Below are 21,101 nucleotides of genomic sequence, written 5' to 3'. Positions count from 1 at the left end.
CAATGATTGTCTTATTTTCCACAGTTCCAAAGAGCTATGATGGGCGACACACACAGTAAATTATTTCTGTTAGCTGCAATGATGTATGGTGCACTTCTCTTGCTCATTTCTTGATTCCCCTACCTCTGCTTTTTAATGAAAATAGATGCAAATCTTAGTTTTCAGAGATGATTTAGTATTGTATCATTCTTTAGGGGACCACCAATTCCAGATCTTCAAACATGCTCAACTCTGATATTACAAACTGACCGTTACAACATGTATATATATAAAAACTGCACTGAAAAATTTGCATGCCGAGTAATGCCAAAATTAGCTTCTTTAGGTGACAAAGGAGCAACAGTATTATATAAGCTCTAAAAATAAAGGAATAAAATTAATCTTGACAGCTAACATTTACTATATATAACTTGCAAAAAAGCAATGCACAAAATACTGTGAGGCTTTTTCTCCCAATGGTGATTAGTATGTTCACACATTTTGCACAAAAATACTTTGGAAGTCAAATGACCATTGCACATCTCTTTAACTACACCCATTTCTTTCTAAATTTTTTTACTGTCCTTTTTTTCAATTTATCAGACTTTAGAAATGTATTTCTTCTTTTATAATGTGAAATTGGTAATTTTGATTCCCCAAACAATGTTGCACACTTTAGCTTGAACGAAAAGATACCACCCCACCTCAGGAAGCAGAGTTACATCATCAGTGGAGGCTAGACGAATATACCTGTGGAACATCACTATATGCACAACCTGTTCTTCTGTTCTTCCCTAGCCGTCTGCTAAAGGACACTGTCAGACCTAGGTGAATATTACCAGATGGACGCTGGATGGCTATTTTGTATTTCCTGGAAAAGGGCTGTGGAGTGCATTTTTTATTATAAGGTAGGATAAAAATAACAGCATGGTACTTTTAGCCAAAGGGCTGAATACACTCTCAGTTCAATTTATTTTTAGAGACTTATACCAAGGAGTGACCAGAACTCAGGAAAATCATCAAATTTAGTAATTTTGATGCAAAGTTAATGAAAAAGCTTTTAAATATCCAGACTATATGCTGGTCTCACAAAACAAAATACCCTACAGAATGTTTCGGTTTGGGTTTTTTTAAGCTTACTTTATGTGGCCTTGCCAAAAAATGGTATTTGTTAATAAGTAAACAGTAAAATTTAAAAAAAAATGTGTGGAACACAAACATTGTTGAAAGCTGTTCATCTGTTTCCCTTTTGATTTAAACAAAGTAGTATAGCAGCACTAAATCCAGTATGCTCACCATATCCTGTTTTCTTGCTAGCTAAGTTTAACATAGACAGAAATTTTAGCTTTTGTGTAAATAATTAGGGAAGAAAATGTCTACCATTGCATTAATCAGAAACACAAGCTTGATATTCAGCTAGCATACAAAACAGTAGTCCAAGAACTGATTTTTAATGCAGTCGATATCCTGTCCTGGAGGTGATTCTCATACTCTGAGGAGTAGGACAGGCTGAGCAAGAAGCAAATACCACAACATACTCCCCCACAAAAACTGTCTGCAAGTATAGCACTTTAACTACAGGAAGAGATCACATTTAAAAAAGAAAAGTGCCAACAGTGTCATACAACAGTTCTATGTGAGAAAGATGTCAGGCATCTGCAGAACAATCAATAACACAAATTCAAAACCTTCTCAAGCTTCCTTTTTAGGGTGGACTCAGTTGTATGATTTACTCAAATTATTTTTCAAATTTTTTACTCAGAAAAACTATACATTCGCTAGAAGCCTGCTCTAGTTTGATACATCTCTGCAAGCTGCACCAAGCTCACTAATTTCTGTCTTGTCATTAACATAAAGTGGGAGTAACCACCAAATCCAAAGGAATTTCTTCCAGAGTAACAGGACTTCAACTGAAAATAAAATTTAGTCCTGTGCAGAAACAGGAAATCCTTCAAATGCCTCTCTGAGAGCCTTTGCTACAGATGTAAAAAAAATATATACTTCTGAGGAATAAGAACATCATTTACAGGGGAAAATTTAAAAAGTCACAAAAAAAAACCAAACAAAAAAACCCCTTTTTTTTTTCATGTAATACGAAATCAGTCTTGGAGGTTTTATTTTTAAACACAGGCAATAAATAATTTAAGCTTAAGGAAGACACTCTGAAAGAACTACTACTGTAAATTATTTCTGTGTTCTTAGAGTCATTGTTCTGAACTCTGATGAGTCGCTATGCAGGCGAAACAAAACTGGTCAAGCTCCATTCCATCAAGGATCTAGGACTGCCAAAGGTCAGAGATATAAGGAAGAAGGCTCGAGTAAAGGAATCTTAACCTGGAAATGAACTCGTGAAATCTCCAGGGCAGGGATTGCACCAACTCTCTCCTCCCTACACTTGTAAGACTTCTAGCACACTGAGACTTCCACGATGCCTGAAATCCCTGGAATAGTAATTACTAACCAGCACCACCACACGCAAACATCTGGACTCTTTTCCCAAGTATCTTAGACAAGGCACCTCTCTCTCAGCAGTGTTGTTACATCTGAAGTTCAAATATCCTGAGCACTTTTAACTTGTAGGGGGAGTGGCTATTCCAGTCTCACCAGTTTGGAATGGTGACTAGATACACTTCCAAAATTTTTGAAGAAAACAAACAAGGAAGCCCAAACACAAACCAGTATAATTTGTTTTTCTTTTTGTCTGAGCCAAAGATTATGCCACCTAGTCAGGACTAATCTTTCCATTAGTCTTGTTGATGGTATCTTAGAGGGAAAGGGAAGGGAAGAGTTTGCAGGAGCTCATCCCTTTTATTCTAAAAGCAAACACAAGTTTAATACAGGAAAAAAAGGATACAGGGAGGTTTTCAGCAAACAGAAAATGAACTAATACAGAGTCAATGCCGCAAATGGTCATTGGTTTCTTACTGTATGGTGGGAAACCTACACATCTGAATAGAGGATTCCAGAACTGTAGAAAACAGAGTCTCAAAATGTGTGAAATTTTTTAATAGAGCCCTACGTTCTGTCACCAATATCACACACCCATAAAACCGTAAATGGAACTTCCTAGTCTGTAAAGCTGCAATGAATGTGACAGTCCTACCGTGGAGAGTTGAACCCGCTGTCCACAGTAATGCTGCTGCTGTCCATGCTGTCCAGGCGGGCTGAGTGGGTGGCTCTCTGGTTGTTGCTATTTTCTGTTTCCTTTGGGGTGAGAAGAGTAAGGTTCTTCTCAAACTTTCGCTGCAAATCCCTTTCCTTTTCTCTCTCTAGGAGCCACTGCATCGTACCAACATCATCCCTGTTCTTTTCTTCCTCGGCATTTTTGTTGGCTCCTTCCTCTGAGTCATCATCATCAGATACGTTGTAGTAGTCAAAGGAGGCCTCCTGGTTCCCGGTTGTCTCCTGCTGTCTCTGAGAAACGGGCATGACTTGTGTGACTGAGGTTACCATCGCTTGTTCAAGTTTCTCACATCTGACTGGCAATGTGTCAGAGGGGGTCTTTTGATGGGGCTTTAGCAGAGGTGTGTTAGACTTATGGTAACTATTCACAGAAAGAGTGTTGTGTAGAGGCTTAAAGAGTGTATCCTTGCTAAATATTTCTTTCCTTTTATCAAGGCTGCTTGATTCAGTGCTATGGTGTTGAACCAGCCGCCCGTTTGCAATCACCTCTGGAGTTTGGCCAGCAATCACTGAACCACTGCTTGGGCCCTTTGGGGACTCCTCCTTGTGCACCCCAGGCTCCCTAGCAATATGTTGAGACTGTCTTTCTGTGGGAGTAATTTTTTTTAGCCCATCTGTCCCTGTTAACGTATCATGATCCTCTTTATTCTTTCCCAGTGGTGATGGAGCAGTAAGCACAGTCTCACTGGATGTGTTGCACTGAAAGTAGTCATCAACTGCAGATTTTGTTGTGCAGGAGTTGAGCTCACTATATGATGGCAAATTCTCTGTAGGCTTGCCTTGTTCCAATAGGCTACAAGAACTGGGGGTTTCTACACCGCCACCAGCTATTTCAGGGATGCAAGTCTCTTTGTAGCTTGCAGATGAAATCAGAGCCCTTTGATGACTGAGAGACTGAGATGGCCTTAAGGTACTATCATCAATGTAGGTTTGGCTAGTTGTTTGGTCATCTGGGCTACAGCCTTCACCTATATCTTCAGGTGTGCCTAAAGTAGCTGAGCCCAGAGGTCCCTTGGAGTTATCCATGGATCTAGACCTTTCTTTAGCCTTACTGGACCGCTCATTCCTTGATCGTCTATCCTGTGTATGGCTGTGGCTCCGATGGACCTTGGAGTGGGAGCTTCCCCTGGAAGGTTCAGGGAAAGGCATTTCAGTTCTTCTTTTGGCCAGTTCACCAGACACATCCCACTCTGGTGTCATGGGAAAGTGAGATTCAATCATGTTAGGATTGCTGTGCATTATATAATTATCTCCCTTGTGTTCTATTATAAAACAGCCTTCCCGTGGGGATCGAGTCAAGGGATCATAGAACTCATACTCCCTTTCAGCAGGTATATCCAAATGAGAGCCATCTGATGGGTCTCCTTTGGACACCCGGGTCTTGCTGTGAGACCTCGATTTTCCATGAGACTTTCTGTGATTCCTGCTCTTTTTACTTCGCCCACTGTGGTGAGCTGAAGATCCTGCTTTGCTTCGTTGAGCTTTTTCTTCTTCAAGTTTCTTCATTAGTGCAGTGTGTCTCATGACATTTTCCACAGTCAAGTCTGGGTTAATGCGCCTAATAATCTCCATTTCTACCTCTCTAGGTATAGTGGTAGGGGTGTCCTCGTCCCTTAGCGGCCACTCCTCTGGAGGAAACTGGGCAGAGAAATTTGCCAACTGTTTGGTCTTATCCTTCTTAAAACTTAATCGGAATAATTTGAGTCCAAATTTCTTAGACTGCTTTTCTACATCCTTAGGCTTTGTGAGTGTCTCTGCTTTATATGAAAAATTGACAGTACTTTTACTTTTCTCAGTAGGTGGGACCTGACATAACGAAGGAGGACAGTATGAGTCTTTACAGTCTTTTGCTGATTTCCTCTGTAGGGTAGATGCATGCATGCTGTGCATGTCTTCTCTGCAACAATGGCAGGAGTCGCAGTGGTTTTTGGGTAGTGTTCGGTCCCTGACACATCCCGAGGTGGAGGGAGTTATAGTTCCTTGTTGTGGAGAGGTACATTGAGACCTGTCAGGTATCCTCTCATCCAAATGGTACCATTTACTGTTAGTTCTTATGAGAGATGGTGTTATAAAGTAAGTCTGCGGGGTTACAATGAAATAACCATCCGGAGTTGGGTATATTTTCCTCTCCCGTACAAGCATATTCAAAGTATGTCGAAGGATTTCTGGACTGGGTGTTGGAACTCCTAGAAATGACAGTAAACACGTATCAGGAAGTGCACAAAACTGTGTCAGGCACTCTGGTTTCCCCCTCCCCAACAAAAAGCTAGTTTTTCCAATGTGCAAGCTGAAATATGCTGAACAAACAACTCTAGTAAAGCATTTTGTTAGGCATTCTCTTCTTTGTTTATTTCTCCACTTATCTCCTACACTTCAGACATATCAATTATTAATTAAATAGAAAGGAGGCCATTAATAAAATGCAAAAAAAACCCCAAGAGAACTTCTAGTCGCTTCCAATGCACAGGTGACCTTAAGCTACAAGATGGAATCACTGAAAATCAGAGTGTCAGGGGAAATATTCTACTTTTATTCCTCTTCCAACTAAGTATTTATATCCAAATTCACCAGAACTATTCTTACAATGCCTTGTCACATATAAAACAGTAGTTACTTGTTATTTTGGATGCCTAAGCTGCTTTCCACAGAATACTACACAGCAAAAAAAAGCAGTTCCTCAAACTGTCCCTTTATCACAATCCTGATTTAACTGATTTGCTCTCCCATTAAAATATGTTTCAACTACATCAGCTGCTACAAAACAGAGACATCCTGAATAATACAGTTCATCTTACCTAGAAAGACCTTTCCATTATGCTGGAAGTTACAGATTTAGGTCCCAAAAATTTACTTCTCAGAGTTGCTTCTTTCATGTGAGATGTGAGGGACACTATCTAAGTGCATGTATTGCATACTGAGAGAGGGAAAAATATGACTACCCTGCATCAATGGCATATGGTAGAATTGGCATTGTCTAGATTGAAGCCAGATCCTTCCCACTACCAGGGCACTTGCTGGATTCAGTGGTCCTGGACCAAGCCTTCAATACTTTACTAGATAAAACACTAAGTTGCATGTTGTGTCTAGGAGTAAGTTCCATCTAGAGCTAAGGAAACAAGAACTTCAGTTCACAAACTAGTTTTAAAAACTCTGTTTATGCTGAATAAAAAAATTAAAATGCTTCCAAGTTACCAGTGGAAAAAGCTATCTTCAATCAATACATTTTGTTTAAATAAAATGTGTTTTAATTTTGAGTACTAGTCTGGTTTACATTTTTAGAACTAGAGACATTTCTTTCAAAGGTTTGGATGGTCTATTTTAAACTGAAAAGGTCATTATTATTTATTCTGGGTCTTAGTTTTCTCTTAAACAAAAGTAATTTAGGGGAAAAAAAAGAATCAGAGAGCAACTTAGGTGGGAAGAGAACCCATGAATTCATCTGGTCAGCACCCCTACTCAAATCCTGGCCAATTTAGATCAGGTTGGCCAGGACCTTGACAAGTCAAACTCTGTCTTGAAGAACAGAATTTCAATGCATGCAAAAACGTTTCAGTGAAGCATATGCTTTTTACAAAAACTCTTCATGGAGAAATCTCAGCCAGGGTACCTGCCACAAACACAGTATCTCCAGTAGCACACAGTGTCTGGTCACCAACTCATCTCCGACACGTCAAAGGTTGGAGCCTGCAAGCTCACTGATCTCCTTGTGACAGCAACACCCATTAAAAGCAACAAGAAAAACTGTGCTAATTCCTCAACTCATCCTCTTTCTTGCAGCTGGGTTGCAGGCAACATAGTAAATATTCTTATGTCTGACTCTGAGTGTTGTTTGAACTTAGTGACATGACCATACTACTCATATCCATAACTAAAATCTTAAAATGGAAACAGCAAAGGGTTAGGAACAACATGGACACGAGTGAAAGCAGTTACAACACAGAAGGAACCAGCGAGAAGTACACAGGGACATGTGCTGGTTTTGACTGGGGTAGAGTTAATATATTTCATGCACAGTCCATAGTGCTGAAATATTGGGGCCACTTCGGATGTGAGAGGCCAAGATAGGATATAATTTTGAGAGCATAAATGAGAATGAAAATTGGAAAAAATTATGGAGAATCAGGAGCTTGCATTTGCTCCCCTTTTCATGCAGGTGTCCATAATTTCTGTAATAATCTGAGAGAGAGTAACAAAGCCCCCCAGAACCTCTGGACGAGCTAATATGCCAGAAACAGCAACAGGTGGGGAAAAGCTGAAAGCCAGAGAGCTGGGGAAAAAAAGGACTACTCTTCCCTAGCCCAGAATTCTGAATCTCTCTGGACTGAAGTAAACAATATGGCGAGCTTCCTCTGGATTGTGAGGCAGAGCAGGCTGTTCTCTGCATGAGCTTTCAATAGCACACAGGAACATGAAGAGTGATTTCAATCCCCATAACAACCAGTGGTCATCTAACTCTTCATTCCTGCAGTGGAGCTGCTATGTTTGCTTGGGCAACGCCACCCCTTTGACATCATGACAAGACGTGGATGACTGCTAATCTCAAGCTCATTTGCTTCTCCATCCTGTGCTGAATATGCACTGCAGGGTCCAACCATGGTCCAACTCAGCTGCACCTGCTCTGCAGCAACCAACCTCTCTTCCTTCCCCTACAAAAATAACCTGCCCGATCCACTGCACTTTTCAGAAGCTTACAAGTAAATACTTCAACATGTACTTACCTTTGTGAGAACTTGGTTCTTCATCCTTATTTGACTTAAAAGACTTAACATACTGTTTCAAAAACACCACAACAAAAATAAAAGGGATGAAAGTTTTTCTCTTGGGAGCTTAAAGAAAAGCTAGGGAAAGAGATTGAAATGGATGTACTGACGTTTTACACCAATTTAGGCAAAAATGCACTGCAAATACATGGTAAAAATAATAATAAGTATTTTTCACCCAGTAAACTATAAGGGCTACAGTCTGTTGGGTGAGTCTCTAAACACTGGATGCACAGTAGTTACTTTAAGTGAGTAACTCCTGTGAATGGAGAATGTGCAGATGAACACCAAGGAAAAAAACAATTAGCACGCCTGGCAGTCAATGATGCTATAAATTTAATCGTGTCAGCCTTCCCTCTGGAGTTGAAGACAATCACTTTTATCACTCCCAGCATACAGTCCATGCTGTGGTTCACTAAGCCAGCAGTGATGACAGCAGATGCAAATCTTGGGAGGTCAGCATTGTCAGCTACAGGTAAGCTATGGGTTTTATTCCAAGCTCTTTTAGGTACTTACAAAAGCAGAAACAGACCCAAAGTCAACTTAGGCTTTCCTGCATGGCAGACAGGAGCAATGACATTAAAAAAAGAACAGTGGGATATAGAGTGAATACAGATTTCTTGGCTTTCTCAAGACTTTCCTCTTTAAAATAATCTGCCCACATAATGTCTATACACAACCTGTCCCCTTGCATTCAGAACTCTCCTTATGGTCTCCCTTCCTCCATGAAATAGGAACAAAGGAGAAATCCCCAGTAGCTTAGATACTCCAGCACATAAAATATTGCATGACAGCAGTGGTGTTATTTAAGATTATGTAGTGGTTTAATAATTCAAAAGCAGAAACTGTCTGGACACTGAATCATCAGACATGTACATTTTCTGTATCTCAAGAGAGTCTACTATGCCATCCACTGAGCTTCCAGACAGAAGATTATGTCTTGTTTGCTGCTCACAAAGAACACTGACCTAGAGTGAACTCAGTTAATGTAAGACACTTCTTTTAAGTGCTACACATATATTTCATATATTTAAAGAGTCAAGTTATAAAGGTGATTGTTGGAGGAATTTGCCAGCTTGCAGAAAACTGCTTGCTTCAAAAGCAACCTAGTCCAATACACAAGTATTTTCTACACTGAAATTTTGAACGTCATAAAATTATCTAAACATATATGTGGACAAAATTGGGGAGGAAAAAAAAAAGACAAACATCCTTACTAAAGGCAGCACAGACTAAGGCTTGATGTTTTCATACAGATAAGAGGGTCTGGTTGCCAAACACAGAACAGGGGTTACATTCTTAGCTCCTTATACTGGATTTCAAAGATTTACATTTAATGTATGGGATTTAAACCATGGTCAATAAATTACAAAGTAGGGCTGTACAAACATCTTATTGTTTAATTCTAAGTTAGAATAATGGAAGTATGTGCAGGAGCAGCCCCTCTTGCTTTTTTAAAAACCCGAAAAATAACAAAAACCACAAATAAGATCTGCATTATCATTACAAACTTTTTGAATAAAATAAATTCATGAAAAATACATCTGAAGTAGTACTTAAATGGTGTTAAATCTGCTAAAATGATTTTCTCCTGAGCCAATGCTAAGGCTTAACAAGGGATAAAAGAAATACTCTGATTGGCTCATGAAATACTAGTTAAAGATGTGGAGTGGTTGCTATGTGATGTTATAAATAATTAGCATACCTTATTTCAGATAGAGCCATGGCCCAGATTTATGCCTGCACAATGGCTCAGCAAACTAGAGGGCTAGATGGCAACTGTAAGACCCTGCACTGAGGAAAATGCTTATTATTCTTAGGCACTTCTGAGAATAGCAACTGGGGTCGTAGGAAATTTATCTACATCATGAAACGTGGTGAAGCATCTGTTCATTAGAGCACAAACAACACACGCAGGCAAGTGCTGCTACATGAAGAGATACAGAGAGGTTACGTGATAATAACAGACACATCTACAGTGGTAACGCTCTTCTCTCCCTCAGAGCATGAGCACCTAGTTAGGAAAAATAAACTATCAGAATATGAGAGGACATCAGATATTTTTCAATAGCCACAAAGAATACAAGGCCTCGAAAAGCTACAGCTGATTTATTAGAGGGATTTGGGCAGAAAAGTGAGAAGTGTCAGCACAAGAATTTCTGTTTATTGGAAAGGAGAAAAATTTTGGATAATCCTCATACACTGAGAAAACATGTATGCTTACTATGTTAAACATGTCATGGCTGGGAGAGAAAGGCATTTCTCTAGAGAAGGGGAAAAATTGGTCAACAAAGGGTGGATTTTTTTTTCCTTCAAATAACTTTCTCTACATTTTAGGAAGTGAGGTTCTCGGGTTTTATTTTTTTAAATCTCAGACTTGAGAAATTCACATGTTAATGGCTAGTGGGAAAAAAAAAAGGCAGCAAGAGACTATGTGCTAACTTGCCTCAGGCTTTGTCTGAGCCATGTCTACAAAATAATCCAGCCAGTTGAATTATTTTTCATGTTTGGTTCTGTCTAACAAGAACTGCACAACACACCAAGTGAACTGATAATCATGCTCCCAGGAAACTCAAGGGATGTCACTAATAAATTATCATTTCCACCATGCAACAATGTTTATATAAAAATATTGATAGAATAAATGAAAAAATACTTGCAATCTATGAAATTCTTCTAGTACACAGCATACATAGAAAAGATAACTTGGAAAAAAGTCATCAAAATGAATTAAAATAATTACAATTGTGAACTTTGCCTTCTTTGCATTCTAACCCTTACAATTTTTACCACTATTATCAAAATCAGCCTGATAAACAAAACTACAAATAGGGAGAGAAAAACAGTATTTACAAAATATGCTTGCAGTATATTTTTCAAAGTGCGATTATTAAATGTCAGACAGAATTGTTTATTCCAAACACAGCTCTCAATTGAGAATTATATTTTAAATTCTCAGATCTTAGTACCAGTTATAGCAAAAGACATGTAAATTTCAAGGGTTTAAGTAACTCTTGCTCTGAAATGTAAGCAAAAAAATTCCAGACATCAAAACATGGCTGTGGTTAGACTGCCTAGATGAGACAGATGCATCAGTAGTTTTCGTACTGAAGCATGTTTAATTAGCTTTTTACAGCTATAAAATAGGTACAATGGAGAAATTTCTCAACTACTTTAGAGAACTGTAAACTCAGATGCAGAATACGTAAACATCTTGCCCAGGATCAAACAAAGCATAAATGAAAAAGTTCTGCTCTCTTGAGCAGTAAACCTCTGCCCAATGCTTTAGCGCCTCAATGTAAAATTTCTCTACAAGATGCCTTTTGCATGATTCACCCACTCCAGATACAGATGGCCAGTACAGAAGCAGCATATTCAAGAGTACATTCTTGCTACAGGATTCCCTTCTTGTGATGTTTCAGTATCTTTAATCCAAGACATTTTCCATTTACCATTTGAGAAATATTATCAAATGCTGACAAGAATATCAGATGAGAATTCTGAACAGTACACCAGCATTTGTGAACACAGCAAGTGTATCTACAGCTCTCCAAAGCGCTCAGTTTAGTGATGGAGAGAGTTGTCTTTTTTGTTGTTGTTTTTCAAACAAGGGCAATTCAGGAGCAAAAGCCAGAACTGTGTCCAAGAAGGATCTGAGAACTCCTGGAAAGTAGGCTTACACAGCCCTTTCACTTTAAATACAACCTCCCCCTGAGGCAGGCACATCACTGTCACTGGACTCTACTACTTGCATCAGACCACACATTGAGAGTCTGTCCTAGGTGAAGGAAGACACGCAGCTGTGTGGGAAGCCTGGTCTTTAAGAGGGAGGTCTCTACAAAGACCTCCATGGGGTTACCTCTTTGGAGATTGGACAATGACACTTGGACTGGTTGAATGATGTCAACAGGACTCTTATGAGTTAGCTACAAGGGGCTTGAAAGCCACAAGTCAAAATGAGTTTGCTCTGGCTATGACAGATCATGCTTTGTTCTCCATAGCTACTAAAGAAGCCCTGTACTCCTTTGGCTATGATGATAAAAAAGGTTATTTTGTGAGAAAAATCACAAACAAGCTTATTCTGATACTGTCTGAAAAAAGGAAATAGCCAATATTTTGTTGTTTAGTACTCCAAGTAGTTTTTATTACTTACATAAAGTCAGGAATTTGCCCTGCAAAATGCATTTCACATGAATGGTCTTATCAAAGAGAACTCAATTCTCCATATGTTTAAGAATAAAGATTAGAACCCTAATGTCTCCTTTTACTTTTGGTTAGAATGTCAGGATTTGTCAATATTCCCATCCAGAAGGTACTGAGGATTCTTTAACTGCCCTTCTGCAGACATGTGCTCATCTGACCGATGATTTATTAATGACTGGTTACCTGGGAAGCAGGTGGTTAGGTGCTCCATTAGTGCTTCTTGTGTGACTTGTTTTCGGGCAGAGTTCATTGCTGAGATGGCCAGGCAAAGGATTTCCCCAAGTGGAATAAACTGTGACTGAGTGATGGGAGACATGCTGATGGGTGATACATCACCTGTAAAAAGACAAAAGATGTGCAATGAAGCGTTTTGTTTAAAAATCTGCTCAAAGAACAAGGATGTAGAGATACAGCTGGTGAAAATTCACAGAGATCTCTCGTTTTTGAACTGAGCTGGGGATAAAACTCTTACAATGGAGAACCATCCAACAGCTTATTTCAAAACTTAAGAGACACCGAGAACTTTGGAAAATGGGAGATATACACTATGCAGACATAGTTTCTCAAAGGGTACAACAGACAGACTTAGAAAAATGACAATAAATTAGGACTCATGGTTGCAAAACCTCCTGCTTAACTTTGTACTAGGTAACTGCACAAACAAAATAGTCCCACATATTTCTCTGGACATAAAAGGGGAGGTTTCACTCCCCTTTCAAAGTATAGATCACCCACCGTTTCAATTTGATATAGTATTTTTTATTAATAGTAATAAAGATCAGAAAAAATGTTGCTAACTTAAAGAATAACATTTTCACTCAGCTGATAAAGCACAGAACACTCCTTAAGAGACGCAAAAGCATCCAAACACCTTAAGACTGATACCCTGAATAAACCTCTCCTGCATCTACATGCCAAATGTCTTTGTACAAACTACATACTTTTTAGAAGAGAAGTTTTGATGGTTTCAGGATGGCCTGAAAATTAAGTTTGTTGTAACTTTTCTCATGTTGTCTTACAAACTATTTATTAATCTATAGTTTAAAAAAAAATCATTAAAAGATCTTAAAGTTATAGGAGAAACTACAAAATTGTAATACTAGCATGACTACACATATACAAGAGCATTTTAACATACTTTATCCAAGCACATAAATCTCTGATTCTGCTCTGTAACTCTTCTTGAAGTGGTAACAGCTCCCCAATGATCTCAAAGAGAGGAAAGCAACAGGCTAAAAGAATTTCCTTGCCAATAGAAAAGGAGTAGAAAGCATAACAGACAGAACAACGGGTGCTTGACCATGAATCCTATTCTGGCCACAGGTCAGTCAATAGCCAGGGATTAAGTTCTACCTAAACGGCTTTGAAATTTCAGGAAAATCATGCTATTTCTGCTGTCACAGAGCAACACCTTGTGATCAAATCATGAATCAAATTACTAGAAATTAATTCAAATCCAAATTTTCATTCTCAATTCAGAAGATCTAATATTTGCCCTATTAATTCTATATTCCTATTATGTCTACTAAACAAGAGCAGCAGCTTCTAAAATTGATTATCAAAATGCATTTACTCTAGCATTATAATCAGCTCTTCAGGGGGAAAAAATTGGTAGGAGTAGTAAACTGCATAGCTGTCTCAGTGAGACTTATGAGCAATTTTTCAATCACAAGCTCTATAATCTGTTGTACAACAGTGATAGATGTTACCCAAGACACAAGAATGATTTAAAACTACACATTTGTGCTGTGCTATCTCCTGATTGCTTTTGCTTAACCAGGCCTGACCAGATCAATGCTGCATTCCCTTCCCAGCACGGCAGCATTCTTCCAGCTGCAACACAGTGAAGCCCAAGACCCTCCTCATTCTTATCTCACCACAGAATTATGACCTTGAAATATAACATTCTCTGGACATTTTTTATTCAAATACACCTAAAAGTTCCTGCCATGTGCATTACAGACGACGGCAAAGAAGATGACACACAGCTTACAGGGAAAGTTTAGAGATAAGCTTCCATATGACTTGGGAGCAAACACCATTTGTTCCCTCATCATTTGAGTATGGATAAAGAACGTCACTAACCCGTAATGTTTACTAATAATTATATCTGCTGTCAGTTTAAACTTGTTCATAGACAAATCTTTGTAATTAGCCAGACACGTAAGTTTACCAACTTTGATCACCAGTCACCATGCACTTTGTACAGGGGATCAGTTTCTTTAATGATTAATTTCATGTCTAAGAAGCATCAGAATTACAGTAAGAATTATGCAGATTTAGCTAAGCAATTTAAGAAATTACTGTCTTTAACACAAAGATTATGTGTCATGGGTATCATTGTGAGAACTACTAAACTGAGTTCAGTGCAATGTCAGACAGATAGGCATATATTGGCCACAGCTGAGGTTTAATCTTATCAGGTTCATTGGGCACTGAAACAGGCTCTCTGGTGTCCTGGTTTTGCCTGGAATAGAGTAGCTTTGAGGACATCCAGGTAAAGGGCAGCAACCCCTTAACTGTTTATCACCAAAGACCTGGCAATTTCTTAAACCTAAGCAGCCTGGCAGGAGTATCCCTGTGCCTGCTCCCAGCCATGCACTCTCACTGCCAGCTATACACGTGCCAGGATGGGAGAGTGGGAGGAAGACCTCTCTCTCACCCTTGCATGGGAATGATCCATTCACAGCTAACCAGAACTATACTTAGGATGTAAAGAATGGGCCTTAATACCATAATCAGATTCCTGAAGTGGGAAAGCCACTCAAGGAATTTTATACCTGAAGCTTTGCTCTGCAGCCTTGTAGCTGCCCCCAGAGGGATGCTTGGACAAGAACTCAGAAACCAATTGCTCTGCTCCTGCCCAGGAGCAGCCCATCCCTCTCCTCTGACTGCCAAGAGCCTGCAGAGATCCACCTCTGAGATCACTTCCAGTCAGGACCTGTTAGCTTAAAACTGCCTAAGTTCAAACTAAGAAATAATAAACTTTGCTTGATTTTAGTAACATTGCACAGTTCTTCCTTTTAAAGTAGGCCTTCAGCATGGAATTGCTTTCTAGGTTAGTTAGCAGAAAACATTCAGTCTGCACTGAATTTGACCTCCTGCCAGCAGGACTCTTGTCACCAGGAAGAAGCCAGGAATTTCCACTGAAACACTAACTATACTTCACATTAATTCCTCAACACAAAACATTCAGTATTGGTTCCTTAATGTTAACACAATTTCTAGCACAGCACGTTATAGTTAGTATACCAGGGTAACACACATCCTGCTTACAAATATTTGGGAGCTTGACAACCATTTAATTAACTATAAAGATGACTATAATTGCCCATAAAATCATAATTTAAATGGCTTTAAATGAAATAGAAATGTTCAACAAATATTGGTTTATGTGAGGGCCTTTCTGGTTCGTAAGGGAGTATCGTGAGTTAAGCCTTATTCTTTTCCACTGAGTGCTTTTCAGCCTTCTTCACAATGACAAGAAAACTGTCATTTCACCTCTGTTGTGACAGAATAATCTCCATAGTTTGTTGTTCATAACTGTCTGCTAGAGATAGTTACTAGCTCTTGTTTAAAAAGGCTAGCACACATTTTGAGCAGATCTAGTGATAGAAAGCCAAACTCCCCTCACTCAGGGAAGTTCTGATTTGCCAGATTTTATCTTGACTGTCCTGTGGCTCTGGGAAATTACACGCACTCTGTGGTTATAGTAAAGTCAACAAACTCCTTTGATGCACAATAACAGCAAATATCTTGCATCTATAATATAATACATTAACATCAATTACGCACATAAATACTGCTAGGCTGTTGAACAGAAGGTTTACTACAACTTCTTTAGGAAAGATCTGCTTAAAAAAAAAAGCAAATATGCTTTTCCTAATTTTTTGAAGACCACATCACTTACACAAAACATCTAGCATATGGCTCCTGTTAGCTCTGACTGATGCTTGTCTCAAGCAGCTTTCTTTTGAAATCAAATTGGTAGCCTCGACTTTCATATGTTTGTGTTCCCAATTAAATGAAAACTGGAGCTCAGAGAGCAGTTTTCACCAGCTGACTGCATGTTTTGTTTAAATATAAGATATATACGTACGTATATAGCTCTAGCTCTGTTTCTGCAATGTCTTTCCAAACTTCTCTCTAAATAAATTTTTTTTAAAAAGTTTTCTAGATTTCTTGTATTAAGTGACACTCAATTTTAAAGACTGTCTAAGCACATAAGAAACAGTGAATGGGAATTGTACTAATTTATGTCTTGGGGATTTGTATCGCTAGCCTGGGGGGAAAAATTATTTTTATTACTTAGAAATTAAAAAGATTATGAAGAAATTAAAAGATTATGTAGCACATAAAATAAACACTTAGCTCTTACATAGCACTTTTCTTCAGTGGTTTTCAAACATTCTGAAAAACTGGGAACCATAACTATCCTTAACACATAGATGAGAAATTAATGGTCTAACATAGCTGGGAATGAAAATTCCCACATCCTGAGCCCATACCAGCCGGAACTTTCCCTGTGCTAGTGTATCAGTGTGTCTGTTCTCTGAAGGTCCGGGTGTCACCATGTGGGGAGAAAATGAGGCAGACTACATTCTGTACCATGTATCAGCAATTAAACTATCAACTACACACTGATGACAGAATTTTTATTAGTGATTCTACTGCTGGAAAGAAGTTACCTAGTAGTCAAACTCTTTGTCTCGTGAACTCTGCATAAAGATTACTTGAAAAATCACCTCTTGACTTGCAAATGGAACCAATTCAGTACAACCATTGTGAATGAATTAAAGAAATTACAGTGCAAAAATCACACTATATTAGAATTTATACACCCTATTTCTCTGAAATAGGGAGGAGACCCTCTGATGCACACTCTGTGTCCTGTAAAGTACAGGAAGTCAAAGCCTAGTTTCACTTCTTCAGACTCTCAACACCTTTTTAATCTTGTGTTTCTTACGGCTCAAGATAACCTTTAAACATATCTTTTAGCCTGGTTTCCACAGAAAATGAGGCTTGAACAATCACAACCTGTGTGTTTGCATGTGTCAGGGAGATAGAGCCTCACCAGACAAGAGTGATTCTAAAACAAGGGTATGCTACATGTTACATCTGTACAGAGCTTCAGGCATAGCCACCTCCCACTAGACAGGACAGAATCCAGTCAAAAAACACTTGTCAAGGGAAATGACTTCACTATTTTTGGTGCTTACAGAACTACATTATTAATCAGAAAACATCGAGCTAGAGTAGCATAACTTCATGGCATCTCATGATAATAGTGGTGGTTGCAACAGAAATCCCCCACAAAAATTTTCTTGCCAACAGCCTGTTCTGATCAACACTTGTCTATGATTTCACCCTGGGAAGAACTACAGAAAGGTCATTTTCAAACAAAACTACTTGTAATGGGCAAAAGAGGGCCTAGAATATTATCATTTTTTCCCAAGAATACTGTAAGCAAAAAGTCTCTTCTAGAAAAAGTACACTTTCAGATTTACTTCATGAAGGGACAGATGCTGAAGAAGTTAAGATGTCTGGCCTGGGTTGCACAATCACCCCTTTTTGCCCCAAACCCCATCTTGACTGAATTATGCTAATTAAAGAATTCTTACATAGATGTAGCAAACCTATTCTGATGCGAATTCGCGACACGGACATATAATTGCCATTTTAAGCTAGATGTTCCCATTTGATTGAACAACAGGAGGGAAAAGGAAGAATATGTAGATTTCTTTGGTATTAACCAGATTACCATGAAATACCTTGAATCTGCACTAGCATGCTAACACAGAAAAGATCACATTTCACTGGCAAAACTGGAAACAAAGAAAATTAGAAGAAATGTTGCTTGTGCTGTTTCCAGACATACCCTAAATCCTCCTTTTAAGCTACAATTCCTGGAGTATTTTATGAAATAAGCTGCAGGCTGTGTTTACTGGACAGCTACACATATCAGAGGACTGATAATAACAATGAAAAAATACAATAAAGATTTTTCCATTTATTCCTGTTTAAGAACAGCTTAAACAAAGGCTCAACAAATGCAGCAACACATTCATTCACTAACCAGCAAGTTCCTTCGGCATCTCTGAAATGCACACCCACCAAAATAAAGAATGAACACTTCCAAGAAAGGAACCACTCCAAATCTATACAGCCTGAAGAAAACACACCAAACTTAGTATAACCAATATAACAAACTTAAACAAAGTTCTAGTTCCTTGTTAGTTATTAACTTCAACTATGTAAATTGATCTTTTTAATCATTCAGACACAGCTACAATCATGATCTTCAGGTTCACCAAGTGGCACTAACTTTCAGAAACAGGTGCTAAATTACCCACAGTCAGCAGACTCATCTTACACGCATTCATTCCTGTGATTTAATTTTCCTTTTCTTTGTTCATGTCCTGTGGCCAGCTGCCTCCTGATCCAAAGTGATATCCCAGCACGTGTTACAACTATGATCATAAAAAGTTTCTGCTGGAGCATGGAACTTTCCCAGAGGATTCAGTTGAGGAGATTTCTGTAGCATTGCTTATCCTGGGAAGGGGGGGGGCAGGCCGGGGACGACTGTGTTTTTTTAATATATTGTGTGCTTTAGAATGTGTTTCCCCAAACAGTACTTTTCAAATGCATTTTTTAATAAATGTCCATGTCTATATTCCTGGCACACAATATGTTAAAAAAGGGGGACTTACCTGAACCCCTATGGTCTGGTTCCATGCTCCAGTACAGTATCCAGAGAAGCTGTGATGTAACAACAATGTGCATATTGGGGCTTTATACCACTGTGGAAGGTGGCTGAATGCAGCACAGGTCAGTGCCACAGGACCTGAAAGAAGAAAAACAAAGCAGGCTTTTAGGCAGGAATATACTGAACACCCACCTCTTAAATCAGGAAATAGGGACACACTGAAGAAAAAAAAATGCAGTTATCTATGCAGGTCCACTGAAAGGAACACTATTTCACACAATTCTCACATAAGCATGAGAAATAAATGGTTAAGAAATTACAGAGGAGGTGGAGAAGAATCTAAAAGGGACTACAAATATAACTCCCACACAGTGTTTTGAAAACATCTCTCTCTTTGCCCGGTTTCCATGGAATGGCTGAAATCACATTCTGATACCACCCCCTGTTCCGAAGGCACTCACAGTCTTTGCAAAGCACCTCTCCACTGCAGTGCCTCAGGATTCTGCAGTGTCACTCCTCTTCTCCCTGGCTCTCTGCAAAGTGAAGTCATAGGAATGGATCAGCCAACCTGACTTCTCACTACCCTGCCCAGAATCCTTTGTGAACTGAAATGAGTCATCGCTCTGAAAAAATCCACAGCGCAATGTTCCAGGTTTCTCCGTGTCTGCGCTGGCTTCTTTGTCTTTGAAATGAAGTGCCTATGCTTCTGGAACAGTGCCCAGCTGCATTGTACAGGATAACAAGCCAGCCTTCTCATTAAGTGGACAAGAAAGCTATTTACATGCATTAGCAAAGACAAGCTAAAGCTTTAACCCTCTCGTCAAGATAAAAAAAAAAAAATCACCCCTAACATATCTTCTTGATGTAATGCACAACTCCCCCTATACACAGAAACATAAATGCACAGACATTTGTGGGCACAAAGACACTTACACAGATCAGTATTTTCTTAAACTATTCACTATTTATCATGACAGTTACTAGTTTTAGGTCTATTGATTAAAACGAAAGATTTACTCTCCTTTGTCAGTCCTGAAGAATGCTGCAGATCTAAATGTAACAAGCAGCTCTGCTGTACACTAGATCAAAGTTGTGCTGCTGCAAACTGTTTATCAAAAAATTAGAAGCAGTGGACAAGTTCTTGTAAGCTTATTTCTCATTATCCCATTCACCATTTGGGCTTAAAACAAAGTGATCCCTGAAACCATGCCAGACAGAAAATGTCAAACTGCTCCAGGTGCTGAGGGCCAGCAGAGCTGCTTCAGCTTCTGCTACCACTGACAAAGAAGGTAATGCTCAGAACGAGGTCACTGTGTCAGGATCTCATTCCCAGTGCTAGGTTTTCCTTGGCTTGGTGAGGATATGCTAAGCTATAGCATCAAGGAAACACAGAAGAAATAGGAATAATGTGTGAGATGAGAGACAGATGCTGTTGTTCCATAGGAACATTTTCAGTTGTTTGGAGATTTTCTTTTAAAAGAAGGCAACATTTAAAATTGCCTTTACTGAGAAAAACCTACTTTATTCATGACCTCATCATCAAAATCACACCAACATGCCAAAATGGAGGTGCAAAAAGGAAAAGGGAGTCTTGCCACAAAACATTTCTTTAAAGGTTCCTACATTCCAAGCATTTTGAAATACGCATATTGAAGCATAGAAGGCACATAATCCATAAAATTTTGAAACACAGCACTTTAGGGCTCACCTGTGCTATGCTGGAACAGGCAGTTCTCCTAGGTGTTCCCCCAAAAATGAACACACCAGGTGCTTAGGAGGACTGAACGAAATACAAGTCACCACCTCCCTATGCTGCAAGCCCTGGCCCTACAACAACCCTGGCAGTGAAAGAGTCCAACCAAGCCTAAAAGGTCTTTGAGTTTTAAGAAGACAAGTAAATAGCTGGGTTATACAACTAACAAACATCACTTGTGGTTACAGGTCTGTGGAGGTTGTTATGCAGCAAAGCCATACAGCAGATTAATGTACAAGTGTAAGGTTAATGGGATGCTTTGCTACACTGGTAGTTACACAGTAGCCATAATCTCAACATTAAAAACTGGGGGGTTGCTATACACACAGTCAACAATTTCTGTTTTCCCTGAAAGGCCTCCTTCCAGGAAATCTTCCTTCAACTTTACAGAAGTCTTGCCTTCCCTGCAGCTGCAGGATCAGCCACAACACCTCTAATGAATCCAGCTTGGCATTTACAATGTTTGGATCCCCTAGGATTGCTCCTGGAAAATGTTTGTCTGCAAAGTACACACCCA

At 39.1% G+C, this 21,101-nt stretch overlaps 1 protein-coding gene across 13 annotated transcripts in view; it reads right to left on the bottom strand.

The window, feature by feature from the left end:
- The window catches only part of STOX2 (storkhead box 2), a 144,436-nt gene that overhangs the window by 7,156 nt on the left and 116,179 nt on the right, over positions 1-21,101 (bottom strand). For 10 of the 13 annotated variants that reach the window (XM_039550354.1, XM_019287124.3, XM_019287125.3 and 7 more), the window contains 2 exons: positions 12,309-12,461; positions 3,083-5,348 (listed from right to left, as the gene is read on the bottom strand). In XM_039550354.1, coding sequence (XP_039406288.1) covers positions 3,083-5,348; positions 12,309-12,461 — 2,419 coding nt within the window. Of the gene's footprint in view, positions 1-3,082; positions 5,349-12,308; positions 12,462-18,835; positions 18,970-19,292; positions 19,373-21,101 lie in introns of those variants that run through there. The other 3 variants (XM_019287129.3, XM_019287128.3, XM_010401513.4) reach the window with 2 other exon arrangements.

The sequence above is a fragment of the Corvus cornix genome, chromosome 4 (genome assembly GCF_000738735.6).
Source record: "Corvus cornix cornix isolate S_Up_H32 chromosome 4, ASM73873v5, whole genome shotgun sequence".
Taxonomy (NCBI): domain Eukaryota; kingdom Metazoa; phylum Chordata; class Aves; order Passeriformes; family Corvidae; genus Corvus; species Corvus cornix.
This window is presented reverse-complemented; position numbering and strand designations above follow the sequence as displayed.